Source organism: Cibotium barometz, chromosome 18 (assembly GCF_041138505.1).
Source record: "Cibotium barometz isolate CiBa-2024 chromosome 18, ASM4113850v1, whole genome shotgun sequence".
Classification (NCBI taxonomy): domain Eukaryota; kingdom Viridiplantae; phylum Streptophyta; class Polypodiopsida; order Cyatheales; family Cibotiaceae; genus Cibotium; species Cibotium barometz.
In genome coordinates this window covers 13,990,587-14,013,957 of record NC_141063.1, presented here as the reverse complement: position 1 = coordinate 14,013,957, position 23,371 = coordinate 13,990,587, and the positions used below count along the sequence as shown (strand labels likewise).

Genomic DNA, 23,371 nt, shown 5'->3' with positions numbered 1-23,371 from the left:
GGAGAAGTCCAAATACTTTGGTGGGCAATGGAAGCCAAGAACTACATAATGCAAACCTTTCTTATGAGATCATGGGGATGCCCTCATAAGGATGTCCCCTCCTTGTTGACAAATTTGATATTGATAGTTACTTTTTTAAGAGAGAAGCTTAGATTACCTCCCATTGAAAGGCGTGATTGTTGACACATCCATTTTTCAACAATGAGTCTCTTCTAATAGGCCATATGTGATATTCCTTAATAACACATATTTTATCATTTTCATGCGTGTTTAACACCCAAATGTCAATTGAGTTTTTTTATAATGTGTATTAAGGGGTGAAGACAACCATGATGTGTATTAAGGGATGAAGATAAGCATGATGTGGGTGAAGATAAGCATGATGTGGGTGAAGATCAGCATGATGTCGATGAATGAAGTCCCCTTATTGGTGTGGATTGTGAGGGGGGAGCTTATTCTCAATAATAATATAGCAAGTGTGATACCTAACCCTATATTGTAAATGGGAATAAAAGTTCATAAAAAGGCTCTAGGTTCTAAACTAATAGATTAAAATATTACCTTTTTATTAATTTTTTGTTTTATCTACCTTTTCTAAATCAATATCTAGATATTAATTTATTAAATCATGGATTACATTTCACTAGCGTGTTGATAAATGATAACAAGGTGGGTAGTTGGCCTTGCTTTCTTGCATTATTGAAACAAAAATTAGAAAATATGAGAGATAATTTAGCCACAAAATCAAAGAATTCATCAACTACAAATTAGAAAATATGGGAGACAATTCAGCCCACAAAATTAAAGAATTCATCAACTACAGATTTCCATTGACTTACAAGAATCCATGCTACAAAACCTTTGCCATTTCTTAAATTTTTGGCGCTTGCATATGCTATATAATGTTTCTCGTTTGCAACATATAAAAATTGTGATTTAGCATGATAGCCTAGTGTGAACTAGTGATTTATTCCCCATAATTAAGATAAAGAAACTAGTGTGACCAAGTGTTGTGCTCGAAGAGGAGATGCATATCTCAATGTTGAATTAGGAATGCTAGGGCCACTTCCCCCCTAAAATAATGGACTCAAGGGTTGTGGCAAAGGATTAAATGGATGATAATAAAGAAACAAACCATAATACAAGCATTTTGGAAAAATAAAGCATTGACAACCTATGTGGTATTTTTTTAAGGAATTAGGTGGCATCTCTTTTCTTCACACCATTGTACTATGTATTTTATTATTTTTACAAGCTAGATCCTATTTTGTTGTTGCTTTTCCAAATTGGCAAAATCCCAAACACTCTTTAACAACTTTTCACACAATATTATTGCATCAATAGTCTATTTTTTGGTAGTCAATACTGTGTTGGCAAGGATAGGATTGTGACCTAATTGTCTCTATCTATATTGATTTTTTGAATGAAGAACCTAGTTGAAAACCTAGTTGAAAAGCATTGTTAGGGCATTTATGTAGAGCGTGAATGGATAATGTGGCATTTGACAAATCATTTTGATCCTTATTCATTTTATGTTTTGAATGTGCATACATTTGCGATAACCTTGTGTTAATACCTATGCAATAGGTACAAAGAAGATTATTAAATGCAGTGATGAGAATAAAGAGTTTGTAACAAGTTTAGATTGTGTAATCATATAATCACATTGTTATTACCTTGTGTTAATACCTATGCAATAGGTACAAAGAAGATTATTAAATGCAGTGATGAGAATAAAGAGTTTGTAACAGGTTTAGATTGTGTAATCATATAATCACATTGTTATACGTCAATCTACCCTATAATATGTGCTAATTTTTATGGACTCTTTTTAATTTAATAAATTATCTATGGTATGTTACTTTTATATTTTTAATACTCTCTCTCTCTCTCTCTCTATATATATATATATATGATCTACATAATTAGCTACATTCATATAACGACTATAGATTATTTAGAATTATACCATTATATTATAAATTAAAATTTACAACTCATTTTCTTTGCTTTTATTTTTAATTTAAATTGATGAAAATTTATGTAACCTAATATTGACGTTAATTTTCACATACTTTTTGATGGGTGGGCTTAGAACGCCTTGAGATGATGACACATGAGCTTGAAAACCACAAGTGGCATTTCCTACTTTGTGTTGGCTTACAGTGTGACTAACTGCAGCCTTGGGAGATCGCCACCATGGTGACGCTTTTGTCTTAGATTTGCCTCTCATCAGTATAGTGGGTTGATTTAGCCCAATCATAGTAGTCAGCAATTACACTAAATTTTTTTAAAAAAACTTGCTATATCTCACCAAATTTGTCAATTTTGAAGGGCAAAGGTGCAGCATGTCAAAATTTTGCAAGTATTTTACGGTCAAAATGATAAAAAACAGGCGTGACGCACCTGTCAAAAAAGCAACTACTGATACGAGAGAATGTAAGAACACCTTTTCACGACTTACCGACTCTTACAAAAATCTTTAGAGTAGAGCTTGTTTAAAAGGAGGGTACACACATACATTTTAATCTTTTGTTTTATCAAAAATATTATATGCTTTATATATTTAACTTTATACAAATTAAAGAAAGATTATATGCTTTATATATTTAACTTTATCAAAAATATTATATGCTTTATATATTTAACTTTATACAAATTAAAGAAAGATTTATTATTTCAAATAATCTAATAATATAATACAATCGTTACTAAATTAAGCGTGGAGGGCATAAATTTTAAAAAAAAAGTCACTAGAAAAACAATTTCCGGACACTCAAGAGTGTGTGTTTTAATTTGAGAGGTTAAAGACTTTGTCAGGATCGCAATTATAGAAATGGACGGAACTTACTCGTCACGTGTGGACGGAAGACGCGACTCCGTCAACAGACTGTGCCATCGTCACCTGAGGACCTCTACTATCTACAGCAAAACCAACCCATTTCCCCATCGGGCCACCGCCATAGCCAGCAACCTCATTCTTTGTATTTCCTCCCCTTGCACCACACAATAGATCCTTCAATCCTCTCTATCGATTAATCCTCCCTGCCATAGCCTGCACACCTGCCTCTCTTTTTGGTTTCTAGACAAAGAAAAACGGTGTTTGTTCCCTGCTTCAAAAAAACCTGGTTCTGCACAGCTTTCAATCGCCATAGCCAACGCACCTTTGCTCTCTCTTGCAGAGATGCAGAAAACGGCCGAAGAATGGCCTTCGCTGACTTGCATGAAGTCTTCCAACAACAGAGACAAGAACAAGGTGAGCTGCGAAACTCTATCCAAGGTTGACTGGTACAGCAGGCGGCCTTACGAAGCTCAACACTATTATTACAGCGATGGCGATGAGTGTGATTACTGGAAAGGAGAACCTGCAACAGAAGCAGAAGAAGAAGAAGAAGAAGAAGAAAAAGAAGAAAAAGGGCCCGAAGGCGAGCTTGAAAACCTTGGCTATGGCGATGGCCACGGTGTTTCTGAACCAGGGCACCATTTCTCGGCCTGTTTTCCTGTCAAGATGGTGTACGGCAGGCCCACGGTCATCGCTAGCCCTGTACGAGAAAGCAGAAAGACAGAAAAGCCTCTTCGTACATACCCTAGCCCCATTCACCACTCTGGTGGAGTTCTGCCCCACTCTGGACCTATCAAACTGCACGTGAACATGCATGTTAGCAGCCATTCCGGCCCTCTCAACAGCAAAGTTCCCGCCACCGTTAAATCTTCATCCATCATCCCTCCCAATGTTGCTGGCAAGACGAAGTCCGCCGGCTTCAACAATGCCGATGAGCCGTCCTCTCCTGAGGTCACATGCCTTGGAAGGGTTAGAATCAAGCACAGATACTGCAAAGAAATTGGCAAGCTGGCCGCTGTGGCTGGGGCAGCCGACAGCGACAAAAAGCAGCATCCTGCTGGTGGCCATGAATGGAAGATGCTTAGGAGGAGGAAGAAGAAGAAAACAGGTGCAGCAGAAGCAGAATCTGCATCTGCAGAAAGAGAAGTTGAAGATCCTGCAGAAAAGGGGGAGAAACCTGCCAGAAAGGGAAAGTGGAGCACTGTCCAAGCCATGGTGAAGCTTAGAGAAAGGGCCAAGCAACGATGGGGTTCAAGAGGAGAAGATACTATGGCATCCGAAGCTGCAGCAGATTCTCCGGCGAAGGAGAGAGAACAGAGTTGGAGGTCAAGGGAAGCCACAGCGCATTATGAAGAAAGGGAGAAATTAATCCGTCAGGGTAAGCAGGAATGGCGATCAAGGAAAGCTTCAGAAGCTGGAGCTTCGTCTTCTCAGTCGGATTTCACCATAGATTTGAGCCGATTCAGCTCTGCAGGAAGCCAACGAGGGCAAGGAGCCTTCTTGGCGAAATCGCTGGCAAGCTTGATCGGCGATGGATCACGGAGATTTGAGCTGCAGGAAGGTGACACAGAGTTTGTACCGCAGGTGCCTCCGCCGAACTCACTTCTCTTGATGAGAAATAGCAAAAACAGGGAGAGCTCTGCAACATCATCATCAAGACAACATGGAGTGGGCTTATCCATGCATACACATGGAACTTCTGAAGAACGTGTAGTGGACCCAACCATGGATACACGCGCGTCTTTGTCTTCTTCAAGGCAAGAGCAGATTTCATCTTCTTCGCCTGAGATGAAGATGGAGAATCCGGCAACAATTATAGCTTCCATGGCCGAAAAACATCAACAGATTTCTTCCTCACTCGACTTGAAGATGGAGAAACAGTCCTCTTCTGCAGCATACATGGTGGAACTACCTCAACCGAGTACTGTGCTGCAATCGAAGAAGAATGCCATGGCTCATCGCCAAGCTTCCCTTCCAAAGCCGCCCCCCGAAGCCAGCCTATGGCAACGGCGGAGCATTGCAAAACTCTCCGCCCTTGACATCAGAAACCCAATCAAGCGGGAGATCAAACAACCCACCACCAGATAGCAGGAAGCTCTAATTCAATAGGTGAGCTAATCCCTCAGAAGTTTGCAGTGATGGTTCAATTGTTTGGCTAATCCGTACGAGCTAATCTCTCAGGTTTGCAATGGTAGTTTGATTTCAAGAGAATCTCTACATTGGTAGGTGCGATTCTCGAGCTGCTTTTTGATATGCAAATATCTTAGTTTTGCAGTGGTAATAATTTGCTAATCAAAGGGGGTCTAGTTCTGAATGTCACAAACACATCCCCACTTGACATTGTAGACCAAGTGATAAGATTTGTTCTCCCATCCATCGTGTAGAACTTTCAAGATTTTGTTTGATCATTAAGAAACTAATCGATTAATAATGATTTGGAGATCCACCAGCTTATGATTAAAATGCTCACAACCGTGTTCTCTAGTCCTTAATAAGGGTTTTAACAATTGCTTGGCTCAAATCCTCTTGGTTGGGACTGTATATAAGTTGCCAGTTATCTTGGCATTTGGTTGGGATTGTATATAAGTTGCCAGTTATCTTGGCATTGGCCTATTGGTCTCTGGTTGCTTTGGCTTCTGTTCACTTGGTGAAATAATCAATAATCACTAGGTTGGTTGGCCTTGCTGACTGAATGGTAAAGATTTATAAAAAAATATTCACATATATCTTATGTGAGAAAGTATTTTTTATAACCTTTTGCATGCTTGTGATATAAGGGTTTTGTAAAGAAGCAAGGCCCTATGAGGTATTGTTCCATTGAGAGATTAGTAGTTTATCTTATTTGGTGGCTAACTTTTAATAATTGTAATGCTAATGACAAGAAACTTGAAAATCTATTTACTGAGGTGAGTTGTTTTGAGTACATATGTGCAATTGCATGATGTATCATTGCCTATAATTAATGTATAAATTAATCTCTCAAAAGTACATAAATCACAATATTGTTGAGTGGAATTGAATTGGGATGTCAACGGCGAATAAGTTATAGTGAATTTATGCTTGAGGATGCCATTGGAAAAAAAAATTGATATTACTTGATTGCATAGAAGATGGTTTCTTAGATTCTTAACATCTATATGTGTATTTTGTTTAAGTTTTTAGTGTATTTGACAAGTAGAAGGATAAAAAGTGTGTTTATTAATCGTAAAACCACTTAGGAGATGGTTTCTTAGAGTCTTAACATCAGTGGTGTTTTTCTTATTAGCTTTTAGTGTATTTGACAAGTGGAAGGATAAAAAGTGTATTTACTAATTATAAATTATCACTTAGGAGATGGTTTCTTGGAGTCTGAACATTGGTGGTGTTTTTCTTATTAGCTTTTAGTGTATATGTTTTGATAGAAAGGGTAAAAGGTGTAAGCTATACATTAAAATCTACATATTTGCATGATCATTTTGAAAACTCCTAGTTTTTATTATTCTTTGGATACATGTGATATAGAGGTTTTTACAAGATCTGAGATCCTTTTAGATAGTGTGACATTGAGATATTAGTGGTTGCTCTTAGTCTTGGTGGTTGCCTCTTAACTATCCTTTGTATGCATGTGATAAGATGTTTTTAAAAGATTTAAGGGGTAGTTGCAAGATGAGGTTATCTAGTTTCGTTTAGTAGACCTGTCTTTGGGTTTAGCCAAAAAATAGGTATTTGTAAAAGAAGAATAATTAATCTCTCTTAGTTAGTCACAGAGTTTCACCTCAAGGTCTTTTAATGAAACATCATATGCAAAGTTAAAAAATTAAAACTATAATTTGATCGAATATCTAATAATTGTAAGGCTTTTTTTCTTTGAGAATCAAAATTGCATATAGGTTCTATTAGAGGTTTGGACAGATACACTAAATGTGAGTAAATTGTCTATAACCTTTATATTATTATTCATATGATGTTCTCACTTTGCATATCACAAATTCATATAGTATAGAGCTTAACTTGATTTATCAAGTAATTTTGATGTGCTTTATTATTTTTTATATTATTTAAAAGATATTAGAATTATTAAAAAATATACTATTTTGTCCTCTCACCACATCTATCATTTAAAATGTTCAATTTGTATGGATTTAGTGATGATTAGATTGGGAGAGATTAGTAAAATGTGGATCTAAAGTAAAATTATAAATCTAATAGTTGGATTTTTGTAGATGTACTTTGAAATATTTGTTATGACTGTCAGAATTCTAAAAAATCAAATATTGAATCTTTCAATCTAAAAACTCTAGGGATCAATATACTTATTATGATTTTTTTTTTTTTGCTTAATTTGAGTATAGAAAGGTCCATTTCCAATCCTCCGAAGTGAAAATTTTCGTATTGTGTCCACTCTCCTCTTTTCAAGTCTAAAATCAATCTTAGTTAGGTTTGAAAATTTAGGCTTAGTAATTTTCAAAGATTCGATATCATGTTATGTGTGAGGCTTGGGTAAGCACAAATCTTATATATGTATGCCACTTTATGGCCATATTAACTTCGAAAGGATCTACATAAGCACCTTGCCACCTCACCTTGCTACCTCCACTCTTCATGTCAACATGAACCTAGTTGAATTCATACCTCATCATCCTAGTTATCATTAATGCCACATATTCTTCCTACCTTTGTATGCCATCTCGCACTTGATGACACGGTATGTCACATTCACATTAGCCATAATAATGTCACATGTCAAAAAATGCCACGTGGCATGCCGTCTGTGACACGTGGTACCTCCTTCCCACCTTCTATTTAAAAAAATATATATTTTTGAAAAAGTTAATTTAGTATATTTTTAGTATAAAAAAAATATAAATTTTAAATAATAAAAAATATATAACTTATTAATATAAAAGAATTTAAAATCACTAATTTTAAAGATTATATTTTAAAAATTAGATAAATGATATTATTTTAAAAGTTTATTTTATTTAATTTAAAAATATATTTTTTAAATTTAATATTTCTTGAAAATATTTTATGTGTAGAAAAATCTTTGAATAAAATTTAAAAAAATACACTTATTTAATTATAAAACAAAAGGTAAAATTAAAGATATATTTATGTATCTAGTAATGATAAATATTTAGATTTATAAATATTTTTTATTGATAATATTGATTTTTAAGTGCATAACAGTTTTCTTTTTATCTTTATGTTTATCTTAATTATCCAATCATAGATAGGAAATCTAATGAGATTTGAAGTGGATAATCTATTTTTCTTATATAAACACATATCTCTAGTACTATCTCACACACATCTCTAGTATTATCTCATCATTGGGTTTTCATAATTTTCTCTCTTAGCTTCCTTGAGAATGGGTTCTCAAAGTCGTGGGAGTCGGAAACGTGATAGGACTAGAATTACCCCCATCCACCAAGTTCAAGAGGAGGAGACGAAAAGGGTAGCTTGTGTGAGAGAAAGAGAGAGTGGAGAGCATGTCAACAAGCAACACTTTTTGTTGGCGATGATCCAAGCCTTGCTCCTCCTCTTCCACTTCCTCTCCCTCCACTCTCTTCCCCTCCACTATCCCTTAGTTTAGATAATCCACATGAACCCGTCCTTCCTGAGCTTCCTTCTCTTCCTCCATAAGAACCCACCCCTCTCCTTTGGGCGCCCATAGTGTGGATATGAAAGAACTATCAAAGTCAGTGGTGCATCGTTGTGCATATGCAATCTTCCAATCCTATTTCAAATACCTCATGTTTTCATCAAATGCATGTGTGCTTGATGCTTTGATTGATCTACCCAACATGGCCAACTGGAGGGCGCTTTCTGACATTGGAGGTCGAAGAGAGAGGAGAGCTGGCATGGCGGTGCTATAAAGTGTTCATCGTTCCTATACAGTTAATAAGAAGAGGAACTTTGCGTACGCTTTGGCTGCTCGAAGGGCTATTATGGTAGCCGTAAAGTAGCTCCTAAATGAAGGGTAAGGTGAGTGCCACATCTCGCATCCTTTCCATAGTACCACACGCACTTAGAGTTGGGTCTATTAGACGGCAAAGTTTAGATGCCAATGAGGTTGGTGCTTTGTGGGTGAGTAGTGGTCGTGTAGCTAGGTATGATCGCCTACTAGATGAAACTACTAGAGTCTTGATAGAAATTTTTTGGGAGAAAAATTGTCGTGCCTCACCAGTTTTCAAGAAAGCTTTGCGTAAGAGAGTGACAAGAGGAGTGTTCATTGAGCACGGTGCTTGCTTTCTTGAAATGACCCAAACAGAGTTGTATTCTCAGTTTGTGGCATCATATCCAGACCTTAAAATTGGGCAAAGGTCATTTGAGGGGTGTAAGCATTGGTTTGTGAGGTACTCACGATAGCGTGACACATGTCGCTACCATGTTGAGTTCCAACTTTTTTATGATGAGTGGGCATAGAGAGTTGCCTCGCAGTCCTCATGATTTCATCCACTCGTTCTCTTAGATTTGTAATTAAACTAAATTTACCAGAACATTTTAAAGAAAACAATAACTAAGACTTTGTTCTATGGGTTTATAGGTGGTTTGTGAAGTCTAGTATCCCAGTGATTTGGTCATTCTTTGAGACTGGTCATGAATGAGAAGGGAGAACATGATGGTGCGGGTGCATGTGAAACATGCTCTGAGATGTCATCAACTACGGCAGGATGCTGAGCGGTTCAAAGATGCGTGCCACGCGGTCGAGTGGTGCTCCCAACATTTGTGTGGGAGTGCAGTATCATTGTATTCCAAACGTGATGCTCGGATTGTCAAGAGATTTTTTTGTATTCCAAACGTGATGCTCGGATTGTCAGGAGATTTTTTTGGCATGTGGATGGTGGCATGATTGACCGTAGAGGCTCCCATGATTGTGACACAGTACCTGGCACCTAAGGCTTACATTCCATCAGAGGAGCACGTGCATGGCAGCCCCCAAGATTTACACTCGACGGTTTGCATGCTTCTGTGGAGCATGCATGGATGGTGATTGGTCACATTGTGCCGTGAGAGGATGGGCAGATGCATGGATACAGACAGTCCTCTCCCCCGAGCATCCTTTACATCTAGTGTTGTCCGATGAGCAGACAAGTCCTGTGCTCATGGCTAGCTATGATGACATGACAGATTTGCTACATGAGGGTGTTGTATTTGTCGTTATTGCCGGTGAGGGAAATAGCGAGGGAGTAGACTACTATCTGATGAGTTGCACTAGACCAAAGTTCATCCTTGACCAGGATACAATGGATAATCATGGGTTTTCTTTTGACGCCCATAGCATGATTGTGGAAGGACGATTTAACTTCGTTAGGGGAGTCTTGAGTTCCAACAATGGAAGTGGGAGTTAGAGGCATTTCAGTTCTCTCATCTAGTGGTTGCTACATACCAGGCTCACTCTTGATCGAGTACAGAGCTAAAAACAGAGATCTCACCCATGTTTTTGGTTTTGAGTGGATGACCATGAGAGCATTCTAGAGCATTTGAGAGCTAGAGAGGGTGCTATTGATGACTAGATATCTATCTTGATAGTGACTAAACTCAGACTAGCTGGGTTACCTCACTTACATTGTACTTAGATTTATTGACAGTGACTAACCTCAGACTAGCTAAGGTAGCTCATTTTCATTATGCCTTGATCTATTCAGTTAGTGGCTAAATGTAGAGGAGATAGGTTAGCTCACATTCTGATGTACTTGGTGGTTGATATTTATATCATTATGAGTTTTTTTATTATTGAGGATCATTGCATTTTAGTTGATGTTCATGGTTTTTTTATTTTTTAAAACACTTTGGCTATCATATTGTTTGACCCATCCCCACATGCTCGCAAAGTTTGGTCACCATCAGAGCATGTTTGTGTACAATGGCATTGGGAAGAGTAGCATTTTCCATGGCCTCTCAAGCACTAAGAGACTTGAAAAATCCGTAGTGGGTGCTAATTGTTAATCCAAACATGCTCTGATGGTGACCAAAATTTGTAAGAATGTGGGGGTGGGTCTCCTCCATATGCTTACAAAGTTTGGTCACCATCGGAGTATGTTTGGGCACGATGGTATGGGGAAGAGCGGGATTTTCCATGGCCTCTGAAGCACTAATAGACTTGAAAAATCCACACTCGGCACGCTAATTGCTAATCCAAACATGCTCTGATGCTGACCAAACTTTGCGAGCATGTGGGGGTGGGTCCTCCCACATGCTCTCAAAGTTTGGTCACCATCAAAGTATGTTTGGGTACGATGGCATGGGGAAGAGAAGGATTTTCCATGGCCTCTCAAGCACTAAGAGACTTGAAAAATCCACACTGGGCACTAATTGCTCATTCAAACATGCTTTGATGCTGACCAAACTTTGCAAGCATGTGGGGGTGATCCCCCCCTCCACATGCTCGCAAATTTTATTCACCATCCGAGCATGTTTGGGTACAATGGCATGGAGAAGAGCGGGATTTTCCATGGCATCTCAAGCACTAAGAGACTTGAAAAATCCGCATTGGGTGCTAATTGCTAATCCAAACATGCTCCGATGGTGACCAAACTTTGTGAGCATGTGGAGGTGGGTTCCCTCCACATGCTTGCAAAGTTTGGTTATCATTGGAGTATGTTTGGGTACGATGCCATAGGGAAGAGCGGGATTTTCCATGGCCTCTAAAGCACTAAGAGACTTGAAAAATCCGCACTGGGTGCTAATTACAAATTTAAACAAGCTCCCGATGCTGACACATAACTTTGCGAGCATGTGGGGGTGGGTCCTCTCCACATGCTTGTAAAATTTTGATCACCATCGAAGCATGTTTGGGTACGATGGCATAGGGAAGAGTGGGATTTTCCATGGTCTCTCAAGAACTAAGAGACTTAAAAAATTCACACTGTGTGCTAATTGCTAATCCAAACATGCTTCGATGCTGAGCAAAACTTACAAGAACACGGGCTCGCAAAGTTTGGCCACCATCGGAGCATGTTTGGGTATGATGGCATGGGGAGGAAAAGCGGGATTTTTCATGGCCTCTCAAGCACTAAGAGACTTGAAAAATCCACACCGGGCGTTAATTGCTAATTCAAACATGCTCTGATGCTAACTAAACTTTGCGAGCATGTGGGGGTAGGTCTCGCCCACATACTTGCAAAGTTTGGTCACCAACCGGAGCATGTTTGGGTATGATGGCATGAGGAAGAGCGGGATTTTCCATGGCCTCTCAAGCACTAAGAGACTTAAGAAATCCGCGTTGGGCACTAATTGCTAATGAAACATGCTCTGATGGTGACCAAACTTTGCGAGCATGTGGGGGTGGATTATTCCCATATGCTCGCAAAGTTTGGTAACCATCAGAGTATGTTTGGGTACGATGACTATGAGATCCCACTGCCCGGATTCTCGGATGGTAGCAGCAGCAGAGCGGAAGTAGCTTCCTCTTGCACGGGGCAAGGTTTCTCACTCGGGGCCTCGCCCTCGAATGTCCGGGCACGAGACTAAGCTGGTGGTCATTCTGAAAACCAAAACTGGGAAAATTTTCCATGCCCGAAAAACGGGGACGATTCCAATGTTTTTATTTTCTTAATGATTTTTTTCTAACGACGTCAAGATACTGAACTAACCTTCATCTGATTAAACCAGATAGAAGGAAAACTATTATAGACTTAACTTGAAGGAATCAACGCTTTTTTCCTAATTGAATTAGGCACAACCGTTGATCTATTCATTAGAGAACTTCAGGCTTTTAATTAACTACTCAATTTCTAAGCATATTCCTATTGATTAATTTTATTATTAAAACTCTATTGATTCTAGCCTAACCCCATCCGCCGAGGCCCATGGGTTACCAACCACTAGAATTGGTAGAACCAGACAAGTACTCACCCACCCATAATTGAATGTCTTTCTTAACTTTTGCTTTAGAATATAGATACGTACACACTCCTCTTTAAACTTTAACTCATAAAACAATCCATTGACAAACAATTATTGGTTATATATGTCATAGCTCAAAATTTTCATCCAATCCTTGTTTCTCACAAAAAACAGTATCACTCTGGACTCTCCATTTTTGAGACCAGCTGGTCAGCCAACGAGATCCAGTAAACAGATTACAATAAACATTGGTCCATCATACAATATCTTCCACGACATACGCATGGGTGTCCTAAGCACCGCGAGCCCATGCATTGCTTGGTCAGAACCCTCCAGGATCATCCTTAGGTGCCCTGGCACTTCACTCAGGGACCGCTTCATCGGCCCTCACCCATCGTACCGGAAGCACACCATTTTTCACCATACCAAGGCTGGTCAAGACCTGGGCAGGTTTTGCCGCGTGAGCTGTCCTTTGAACACTCCCCGCCAGTTGTTGCAACCAAACTTCTCTTAGAAAAACACATATACCAAATGCTCCCTCCAGCATTCTGGCATAGGACAGTCCTTTAAGAAAACAGGGTTTCTATAGAAGTTTTCAGTTTTGATTTTTTTTTTAATACAATGAGTATATCTTATATCCGTATCCCAAGACTTTCTGATCATCGCAGGTCTGAATTCCAAACAGAATTCCTTGAATTCTATAACCTTGATCCTCAGATCAAAATCAAAGGGTCTCAACTTAGTTTCAGATTCGGTGGGTGATTTAAGTATATTTTCCTGAACTGGTCACATCGTCTTTCCTTAAAACTGACGAAGAGTTTGGTCTTGGTCAATTGATCTTGGTCAAAGTCTGATTCTGGGTTCGAATCTGGTAAGGTTCTTCCTGAACTACCTTTCTCGAAAGGGGTGATATTTCAATTACTAATTTTTTTGAATTTCATTCATTGAATATTCACTTAATTGATTTCTAAACTAATCACGAATTCCTATAAGGAAGAAATTAATCATTTATCTGAATTTCCAACTTCGATAGATTTTTTAAAATTTTTTCATTACCATTCGAGTGAATATGAAACGATAGAATTTTCTCTCACAGTGTATTTATTCATTTATCAATTATTCATGGAAATTAAACATAGAATAAAAGAGAACTCTAATTTTGATATAAAAATCATTTATGTATAAAATCAATTTTGATAAGAGTAATACTTTTATAATTAAAAAAATCTTTTATGCATCATTTTATGCATAAAAATCAAGTAACATTTTTATAATTAAAAATTCTTTTATGCATCATTCTATGCATAAAAATCAATATTGGTGAAAGTAACACTTTTATAATACAAAAATTCTTTTATGCATCACTTTATGCATAAAAATCAATATTGATGAAAGTAACACTTTTATAATAAAAAATTCTTTTATGCATCACTTTATGCATAAAAATTAATTTTGATGAAAGTAACACTTTTATAATAAAAATAATTCTTTTATGCATCACTTTATGCATAAAAATCAATTTTGATGAAAGTAACACTTTTATAATAAAAATATTTCCAAATATGCATCTTTCTTTGCATAGAATTTAAATCTAATGAAAATCACACTTTTATAATAAAAAAATATCCAATATGCATCTTTCTATGCATAGAATTTAAATCTAATGAAAATCACACTTTTATAATAAAAAAATATCCAATATGCATCTTTCTATGCATAGAATTTAATCTAATAAAAATCACACTTTTATAATGAAAAAATATCCAATATGCATCTTTCTATGCATAGAATGAAAATAACACTTATAGAATACACAAACGAAGGGGATTACTCTTTTTGAATAACATAATAGGGCTGAATTCAATGAAGAGAAGGGGGAAGCCTTTCCATCAAGGCATAACATCAATTTTTAATTTAAAAGAAGCAAGAAATCATAAAACCATAGAATAGAATTAGAAAAAAGTAAAATTTCTAACTTACATGGAGTTTTGTGAGCTATCCTTTGGCTTGATGGATTGAGGGTTCTACTCTTGCTTGGATCAAGAGTGGCCACCAATTCTTTGTAGAGGAAATAGTCAAAAACAAGTGAATTATCAAAGAATTCAATGTTTTTAGCTCTGGGGAGGAGTAGCGTAACAATGCATAAAACACTATTAAGCTTCTACAAAGGGGGAGGCTTCTATTTATAGGAAAAAGTGAACCTCTAACCAAGCAAACTGATTCTAGAATTTTCCAGATCAGTTTGGTCAATTTTAACCATTTTTGGGTCAATTTAGCTTACTTTTTGGAACTAGACTTGAATTAGGAGAGAGGAGAGATGAAATATCTCATCATTTGAGAATTTAAAACTCCACCACACATGTGAAATAGGTGCCTCCTTCATGAGGGAGAATCCCCACTCTGAGGTGTCAAAATTTATTTTTTTAGTATTTCCCTTGGTCCTTAGTCCACTCTTCATCTTATGTGAGTATTTACTCATTTTTGGGGAGATTTTTTTTATTTCTCCAATTGATCTCCTCCCTAAATTTGGATTAATTTGATTGGCCCCTCAGAACCTTAATCTAAAATTTTCAAAAAATCTGGACCCTTAGGATAAGGCCTTTTGAACAAATTATAATTTATTTCTAATGCACCTTCTGAAAATCTTTTTGAACTCTATTCTGGGGGAATTTATTTTAATAAGAAGAGATATTTTTCCATCCAAAAATATCTAAAATCTGAATAATCTCTCTCTAGAATATTTTCTCTCTCTAAGTCAAAATTGGTAGAAATAAGATCTTTTATTATTCTGAAGAGGGGATTGATTACAGGGGAAGATACTAGACATCTTGAGGGGCTGGGGAGGAATCTTACATTCTCTCCCACTTGAAAAATGTGAGATGTCCTCATCTCGCAAACTGGGGGTAATCCCGCAACAGTTCGGCTTCTTTCTCCCATGCGGCATCTTCAAAAGGATAGAACTTTCATTTGGCCATTAATTCTCTCAGAATTCTATTCTTGAGAACCTTTTCTTGAACATCAAGGATTTCTCCAAGTTGGAGTTCCATCTGCCCTTGGGTTGAAGAAGTTAAGATTTCATCACATCAAGCACATGATTCGGGCTTGGTACATAGGGGATAACTTCTTGTACTTCCCAAGAGATAGAGAACTTCTTTTGGGGCGTACTCGAATGAAGACCATATCTGCTTCTTCGAATTTTCTGTTTGTCCTCTTCTTATCTGCATACTGCTTCTGTCTATTCTGGGTAGCTTTTATATCTTTGCGAATAGATTGCATCTGTTGCTCCATGTCGTCAAGCATCTGTCTGGACATCTCGACCCTAATCAATGGGTCGGACCAAGTTAATGGAGTTAAGCAATCTTATCCATACATAGCTTTGAAAGGGCTCATCCCGATACTTTGGTGATAAGAAGCATTGTAGGCGAACTCGACTAGGTGCAAATAGCTTAGCCACTTCTTGGGTTCCCTGCCAAACCACAGCATGACCGCAGTATATCTTCGATTACTTGGTTTACCCTTTCTATTTGACCATCAATCTCGGGGTGGTAGGCTGTGCTGCGATCCAAGAAAGTTCCTACTGCTTTGAAAAATGCAGTCCAGAATCTTGACGTTAATTTGTGATCTTGATCACTTACTATTCTTATTCTTCTGGGTAGGCCATGCAATCTGAAGATTTCCTTGAGGAACACTCTGGCCACATCCACTGCAGTGGTGTAGGTTTCTTTTACTGGAATCAGATGGGCAACTTTGGTTAGTCTATCAACTACCACAAAGATGGAATTGTAACTTGATTGCACTAAAGGTAATCCAGTAGTAAAATCCATACTGATACATTCCAACTTCATCTGAGGGGGATGTCTAATGCATATAACTTCCTAGGCATTTTTAATCTCTCGGCTTTAACTTTCTGACATGTCAGACATTGACGTACATGATTACGTACATCCTTTTGCCAAAAGAAGCTTTTCTTTACAGACATGTAGGTTTTGATGAAACCTGGATGTCCTGCAATAAGGCTGTCATGGGCTTCATTTAGAATTTGATCCTTAGTCCCCTCATCATTGGGAATGCATAACTTCTTGCGATTATAATACATAATTCCATCATCCAGGCTATACCCTTGAACTCGGTTCAACTCCTGCGGAGTTTTGCTTTCCTGCATAAGTAGGGTAGCAATAAGGCCAAATAATCTATCCTGCATGATCTTCTCTCTTGCCTCATTAATCAATGGATTTGACACCACTGTAATTGCAAGCAAGGAGGCTTTTCTGCTGAGGGCATCTGCTACCACATTTTCCTTGCTTGGGTGGCACTTGTTTTCAAAATCAAATTCCTACAGGGTCTGCATCCACCTTCTTTGGTGCATGTTGAGTTCCTTCTGAGTGAAGATCCACTTTAAGCTCTGATGATCTATCATCAAAGTGAACCTTTGACCCAGTAGGTAATGTCTCCACAACTTCAGGGCATTTACTACTAAAAGTAGCTCCACATCATGGACATCATAATTCTTCTCATGCGTTCTGAGTTTTCGGGATTCATAGGCCATTGCATGACCTTCCTGCATGAGTGCATGAGTGCACGTCCCAGGGAAAAACCACTGGCATCAGTTTACTACCTCAAAGGGTAGAAAGAAATCTGGCAACTTTAGAACGGGATTGGTTACCAAGGCAGTCTTCAACTTATCAAAAGCACTCTGACACCTAGCAGACCATTGAAACAGGATATTCTTCTTGAGAAGATTAGTCTCAGGGGGGGAAGCTATGAGAGCATACTTTGGTATAAAAATTCTATACCAACCAGTCAATCCCAAGAATCCTCTGACTTCTTTCACTGTCTTTGGTTCAGGATGATCTATGACTGCTTGGACTTTTGCAAAATCTGGAGAAATTCCATCTTTGGATACCAGGAAGCCCAAGTATTCAACCTGGTCGGTAGAGAAAGTGCATTTGCTCTTTTTTGCACAGTTGTTGGTGCTTCCTTAGAATCTCAAGAATTTTTCTGACATGAGCTTCATGGTCAGCTGCATTCTTTGAGTAAATCAGAATATCATCAAAGAAAACAAGAACAAAATCATCCAAGTATTCTCTGAGGATGTTCTGCATTAGGCGATTGAATGTAGTTGGGGCATTTGTCAATCCAAACAGCATGACAATGAATTCATAATGCCCATACCGAGTATTGATGGCTGTCTCCGAGATATCTTGCTCATTAATCTTGATCTGATAATACCCTGATTTGAGATCTATCTTTGTGAAGATCTGTTTAGCCTGTCCAGAAGCTCATCAATTTTGGGATAGGATATTTATTCTTAACTGCTGTCAGCTGGTTGAGACCTCTGTAATCCACATAGAGTCTTAACGTTCCATTCTTCTTTTTCTGAAAGAGAACTGGCGCACCCCAAGGTGAAACACTAGGTCTTACAACCCTTGTTCTAATAGCTGTCTAAGTTGTTCCTTGAGTTCGATGGCTTCAAGAACTGGCATTTTGTACATGCGCTGGGCTACTGTGGTGGCTGAGCTCCGGGGGTCAATTCTATCACATGATCTACTTCCGAATTGGAGGCATCTCTATTAATTCTGATGGGAATAAATCATCATAATCACTTAACCATTCAGGTTCTTTAGCTTTTAACTTTGTGTCTACTGGATTCATTTTGATAACATAAATGAGCTGCTTCTTTCTAAGTCCTTTTAGTAAACTTAGAAGCTTTTACTAATTTTGCAGACTTGGGAATCCTAAAATTTCAGTTCCTTGAACTTTGTTTCCGTGAAGGTCAGGAAGGAAATGGTTCCATTATGACAGTGAATGTTAGCTTAACTTTTGTGGAGCCAATCCATTCCAAGGATCCCGTCGAAAACTCCCAAAGGTAGGACTCTGAACTGACAATCAGTTAAATTCCCATCTAGATTGAACTGAATACGATCTGTCTCAACGTGAGTGAAAAGAATCTTCCCACTAGCCAATTTAACTTGCATAGGTTTCCCTGCTTTCTGATCTAAGACTAGCTTACGCAAGCATCCAGGGGAAATAAACGAATGAGTACTGTCTGAATCAATCAAAAGCTTAAAAGGCTTACCCTGATACTCAGCTGGAGTATGGATGACAGAGAATTGACTATTTGGCCCTTGGTTTTCAATTGCTGCATAAATCTGTCCTCTTTCCTCTTCCACTACTTTTGGTATTGTGACTGCTCTGGCTGCTGCTGTAGATTGGGGGGCGGAACTCTTTCTCTTTGGTTACTCCCGTTCTGGGAAGGAGTTCTGAGACTACTCTGAACAGAGGCAGATGGTGGCTGAGCTGGAGTTCTCCTGGGATTGCCTTGATTTTGACGAGATGGACCCTGATTTGACTGATAGGAAGGGGCTGGTCTCTGCACTCTCGGTCCTTGACTTCCTTGTCCCCTTGACATGGCAGGAGTCGGGCAATCTTTCAGCTCGTGACCAAAACCCTGACATCCAAAACACCAGTTCTCACTTTTGAGCTCATCCCTCTCTAAATCCTTAAAGTCCTTTGCCATTCTTACAGCTTCGACCCCATAGAGATAGGTTTGGCATTCTTCACACTAAGGTGTCCAATGGCTCGTTCATTCCTCGAATGAATCTGGTCATTAGCTGCTCTTCATCCAATTGTGGGGAATATTTGAGAAGAAGGGCAAAGGCCTGATGGTACTCTTCAATTGTCCGACTATCCTGCTTTAGTTCTAAGAACTCATTCATTAATTTGGTTTCCAGGAAGCCCGGAGGACAACCTTTTTCTGAGGTAAGCTATTCACTTAACTGATTTCTAAACTAATCACAAATTCCTATGAGAAAGAAATTAATCATTTATCTGAATTTCCGACTTCGATAGATTTTCTGAATTTTTTCATAACCATCCGAGTGAATATGAAACGATAGAATTTTCTCTCACAATGTATTTACTTATTCATTTATCAATTATTCATGGAAATTAAACATAGAATAAAAGAGAACTCTAATTTTGATATAAAAACCATTTATGCATCAATTTATGCATAAAATCAATTTTGATGAAAGTAACACTTTTATAATAAAAAAATTCTTTTATGCATCATTTTATGCATAAAAATCAATATTGGTGAAAGTAACATTTTTATAATAAAAAAAATTCTTTTATGCATTATTCTATGCATAAAAATCAATATTGGTGAAAGTAACACTTTTATAATAAATTTTTTTTATGCATCACTTTATGCATAAAAATCAATATTGATGAAAGTAACACTTTTATAATAAAAAAATTCTTTTATGCATAAAAATCAATTTTGATGAAAGTAACACTTTTATAATAAAAATAATTCTTTTATGCATCACTTTATGCATAAAAATCAATTTTGATTGAAGTAACACTTTTATAATAAAAATATTTCCAAATATGCATCTTTCTATGCATAGAATTTAAATCTAATGAAAATCACACTTTTATAAAAAAAATATATCCAATATGCATCTTTCTATGCATAGAATTTAAATCTAATGAAAATCAAACTTTTATAATAAAAAAATATACAATATGCATCTTTCTATGCATAGAATTTAAATCTAATGAAAATCACACTTTTATAATAAAAAATATCCGATATGCATCTTTCTATGCATAGAATTTAAATCTAATAAAAACACACTTTTATAATAAAAAATATCCGATATGCATCTTTCTATGCATAGAATGAAAATAACACTTTTAGAATACACAAACAAAGGGGATTACTCTTTTTGAATAACATAAAGATAAAACTTATTTCTACAAAATTTAAGAAAATTTTGCCATAATCTCCTTTGTATGGTTGACCATTTTTCAATTTTTTTGCATTCGATTATAATTTATTTCTAATGCACCTTCTGAAAATCTTTTTGAACTTCTGTTCTTCCGAGGGAATTTATTTTAATAAGAAGAGATATTTTTCCATCCAAAAATATCTAAAATCTGAATAACCTCTCTCTAGAACATTTTCTCTCGCTAAGCCAAAATTGATAGAAATAAGATCTTTTATTATTCTGAAGAGGAGATTGATTATAAGGGAAGATACTGGATATCTTGAGGGGCTGGGGAGGAAACTTACAATGGCATGGGGAAGAGCGGGATTTTCAATGGCCTCTCAAGCACTAAGAGACTTGAAAAATCCGCACTGGACACTAATTGCTAATCCAAACATGCTTCAATGCTTACCAAAATTTGTGAGCATATGGGGGTTGGTCTTTCCCACATGCTCGCAAAGGTTGATCACCATCGGAGCATGTTTGGGTACGATGGCATGGGGAAGAGTGGGATTTTCCATGGCCTCTCAAGCACTAAGAGACTTGAAAAATTCGCACTAGGCACTAATTTCTAATCCAAACATGCGCTGATGGTGACCAAACTTTGCAAGCATATGGGGGTGGTGGCCCCTACATGCTCACAAAGTTTGGTCACCATCAGAGCATGTTTGGGTACGATGGCATGGGGAAGAGTGGGATTTTCCATGGCCTCTTAAGACTAAGAGACTTGAAAAGTCCACACTAGGCACTAATTGCTAATCCAAAAATGCTCTGATGGTGATCAAACTTTGCGAGCATGTGGGTGTGGGTCCCCCCCCACATGCTTGCAAAGTTTGATCACCATCGGAGCATGTTGGGTATGATGGCATGAACAAGAGTAGGATTTTCAATGGCCTCTCAAGCATTAAGAGACTTGAAAAATACACGCTGGGCACTAATGCTTATTCAAACATGCTCCGATGTTGAGCAAAATTTGTTACCCCCACATACTCGCAAAGCTTGGTCACCATCAGAGCTTGTTTGGGTATGATGGCATGGAAAAGAGCGGGATTTTCTATGGCCTCTCAAGCACTAAGAGACTTGAAAAATCTGCACTAGGTGCTAATTGCTAATCCAAACATGCCTTCGATGCTAAGAAAACTTTGCAAGTATATGGGGGTGGGTCTCCCTCACATCCTCACAAAGTTTGGTTACCATCGGAGCATGTTTGGGTACGATGGCATCGGGAAGAGCGGGATTTGCCATGGCCTCTCAAGCACTAAGAGACTTGAAAAATCTGAACTGGGTGCTAATTGCTAATCCAAACATGCTTGGATGCTGACCAAACTTTGCAAGCATGTGGGGGTGGGTCTCCCCCCACTTCTTGCAAAGTTTGGTCACCATCGGAGCATGTTTAGGTACAATGGCATGGGGAAGAGGGGATTTTCCATGGCCTCTCCAGCACTAAGATACTTGAAAAATCTGCACTAGGCGGTATGTGCTAATCCATGGCCTCTCTACGTCGTGCTATTGTAAGAAGTCTGTCTATAATACCAAAATTTATAATCGACAATGGTCCGTGTGCCTGCCACTCTGTGCATGTAAGCTCCTCTACTATAAGGACACGCTACTCATATGAAGTAGCATTGGTGCCAGCACCATCACCCGAGGTGCCATTAGGACCAGCACCACCCACACACTCGTGTACTGTGAGCTGGCTCCTCTTGAAGGACTCTTTGGTATGCATCAAACTTGTGTGCACTCTACCCAATCTCTGGAGGCACCTCAGGCTCCTGATCTCTATCATCGGTGGCATCGAGTCCTAAGTCAGTAGTAGCTGATGTAAAATCAAGTGGCCTGCCAGTCCTATCATCTACTCGAGCAAAGCCTGGGTGAAGATCGTCAATGCCAAAAACTCTGTATGTCGCTAGGTCGATGCGTGCTCAACAAGAGGGACATGCCGAGAAGCGTAGTAGCTTCTGGGTGATGCAGGACAAATGGAAAAATATCCACATCCTAGAGCATATCCACCCAGTACTGGCAATGTCTTTGAGGCATAGAGCACAGCAGGCATCGTGGAGGAATGGTGGTGCATCCTGAGGGAGAGGTTTTCGAAAAACCTCTATAACAGGTCGTGGATATAGAGGCAAGTAAGGCATTGTCACGCAAGAAGATCTACGGAACTCCCGAACATGTAGCATCAACTGCTCTGCCCTGTGCTACGCAATCCTCTCCATAATCATGTGCTGCTCTGCCTCAGCTCTAGCATTCTCTCCCTCAGTCCAAGTCTCCTAAAAAATTAAAGCATACAAATAATTTATTAGTCTCTCTCATTAGGTATTACTTAAAGAAATTTATAACTTTAGACCTTGATTATAACTCTTTTACATACAAGAGAGACCTACCTTACAAGAGAGACCTACCTTACTATGGATGTCAAACTCTCTCGCATGGTGTACCTCAGTAGTGGCTGCCTCTGCCATCTGCAATGCTATTCTAAGATGGTAGATCTTTGTTCTCGCCTCTATCAACTCTTGAGTGAGTCTCTCAATGGTAGGTGTGGGACCCTACTACATGACAATCAACCATGTCGCTCATTTTTAAAATATAGAAAAGTACATATAAACATGTAAATAAATGACTATGAAAGCCTAAAGAAGTAATAAATATATGTAAATACCTCGACATCTATCGGTATCGATCATGAAAATAGGTGCACCATGTGCTGGATGCCTTCCGTGGTACTCCATACGTTAATACCCACCTCGGCATAAACGTAGGATCTATAGTAGCTACATGAAGGCCTGTGGTGGAGGCCGCCTACCCTGGTCCTAGAGACAACCTCGACCACCACCACCATTGGGCCAATGGCTAGTGTAATCGACATGCTCCCCTAAGACAAACTCCACATATAATTGCTTTGCAAAGTATATGGGAATCTGGC

General features: G+C 38.3%; 1 protein-coding gene across 1 annotated transcript; it reads left to right on the top strand.

The window, feature by feature from the left end:
* The first annotated feature begins 2,760 nt into the window (after positions 1–2,760).
* LOC147628970 (uncharacterized) lies at positions 2,761–5,437 on the top strand. The gene has a single exon (XM_086812153.1). The coding sequence runs from the start codon at positions 3,185–3,187 to the stop codon at positions 4,928–4,930; it is 1,746 nt and encodes a 581-aa protein (XP_086668279.1). The 5' UTR covers positions 2,761–3,184; the 3' UTR covers positions 4,931–5,437.
* The last annotated feature ends 17,934 nt before the right edge of the window (positions 5,438–23,371 follow it).

Bases quoted from the DNA above. Each gene is read 5' to 3' on its own strand.
- LOC147628970 (XM_086812153.1), top strand. From the start codon at position 3,185: ATGCAGAAAACGGCCGAAGAATGGCCTTCGCTGACTTGCATGAAGTCT.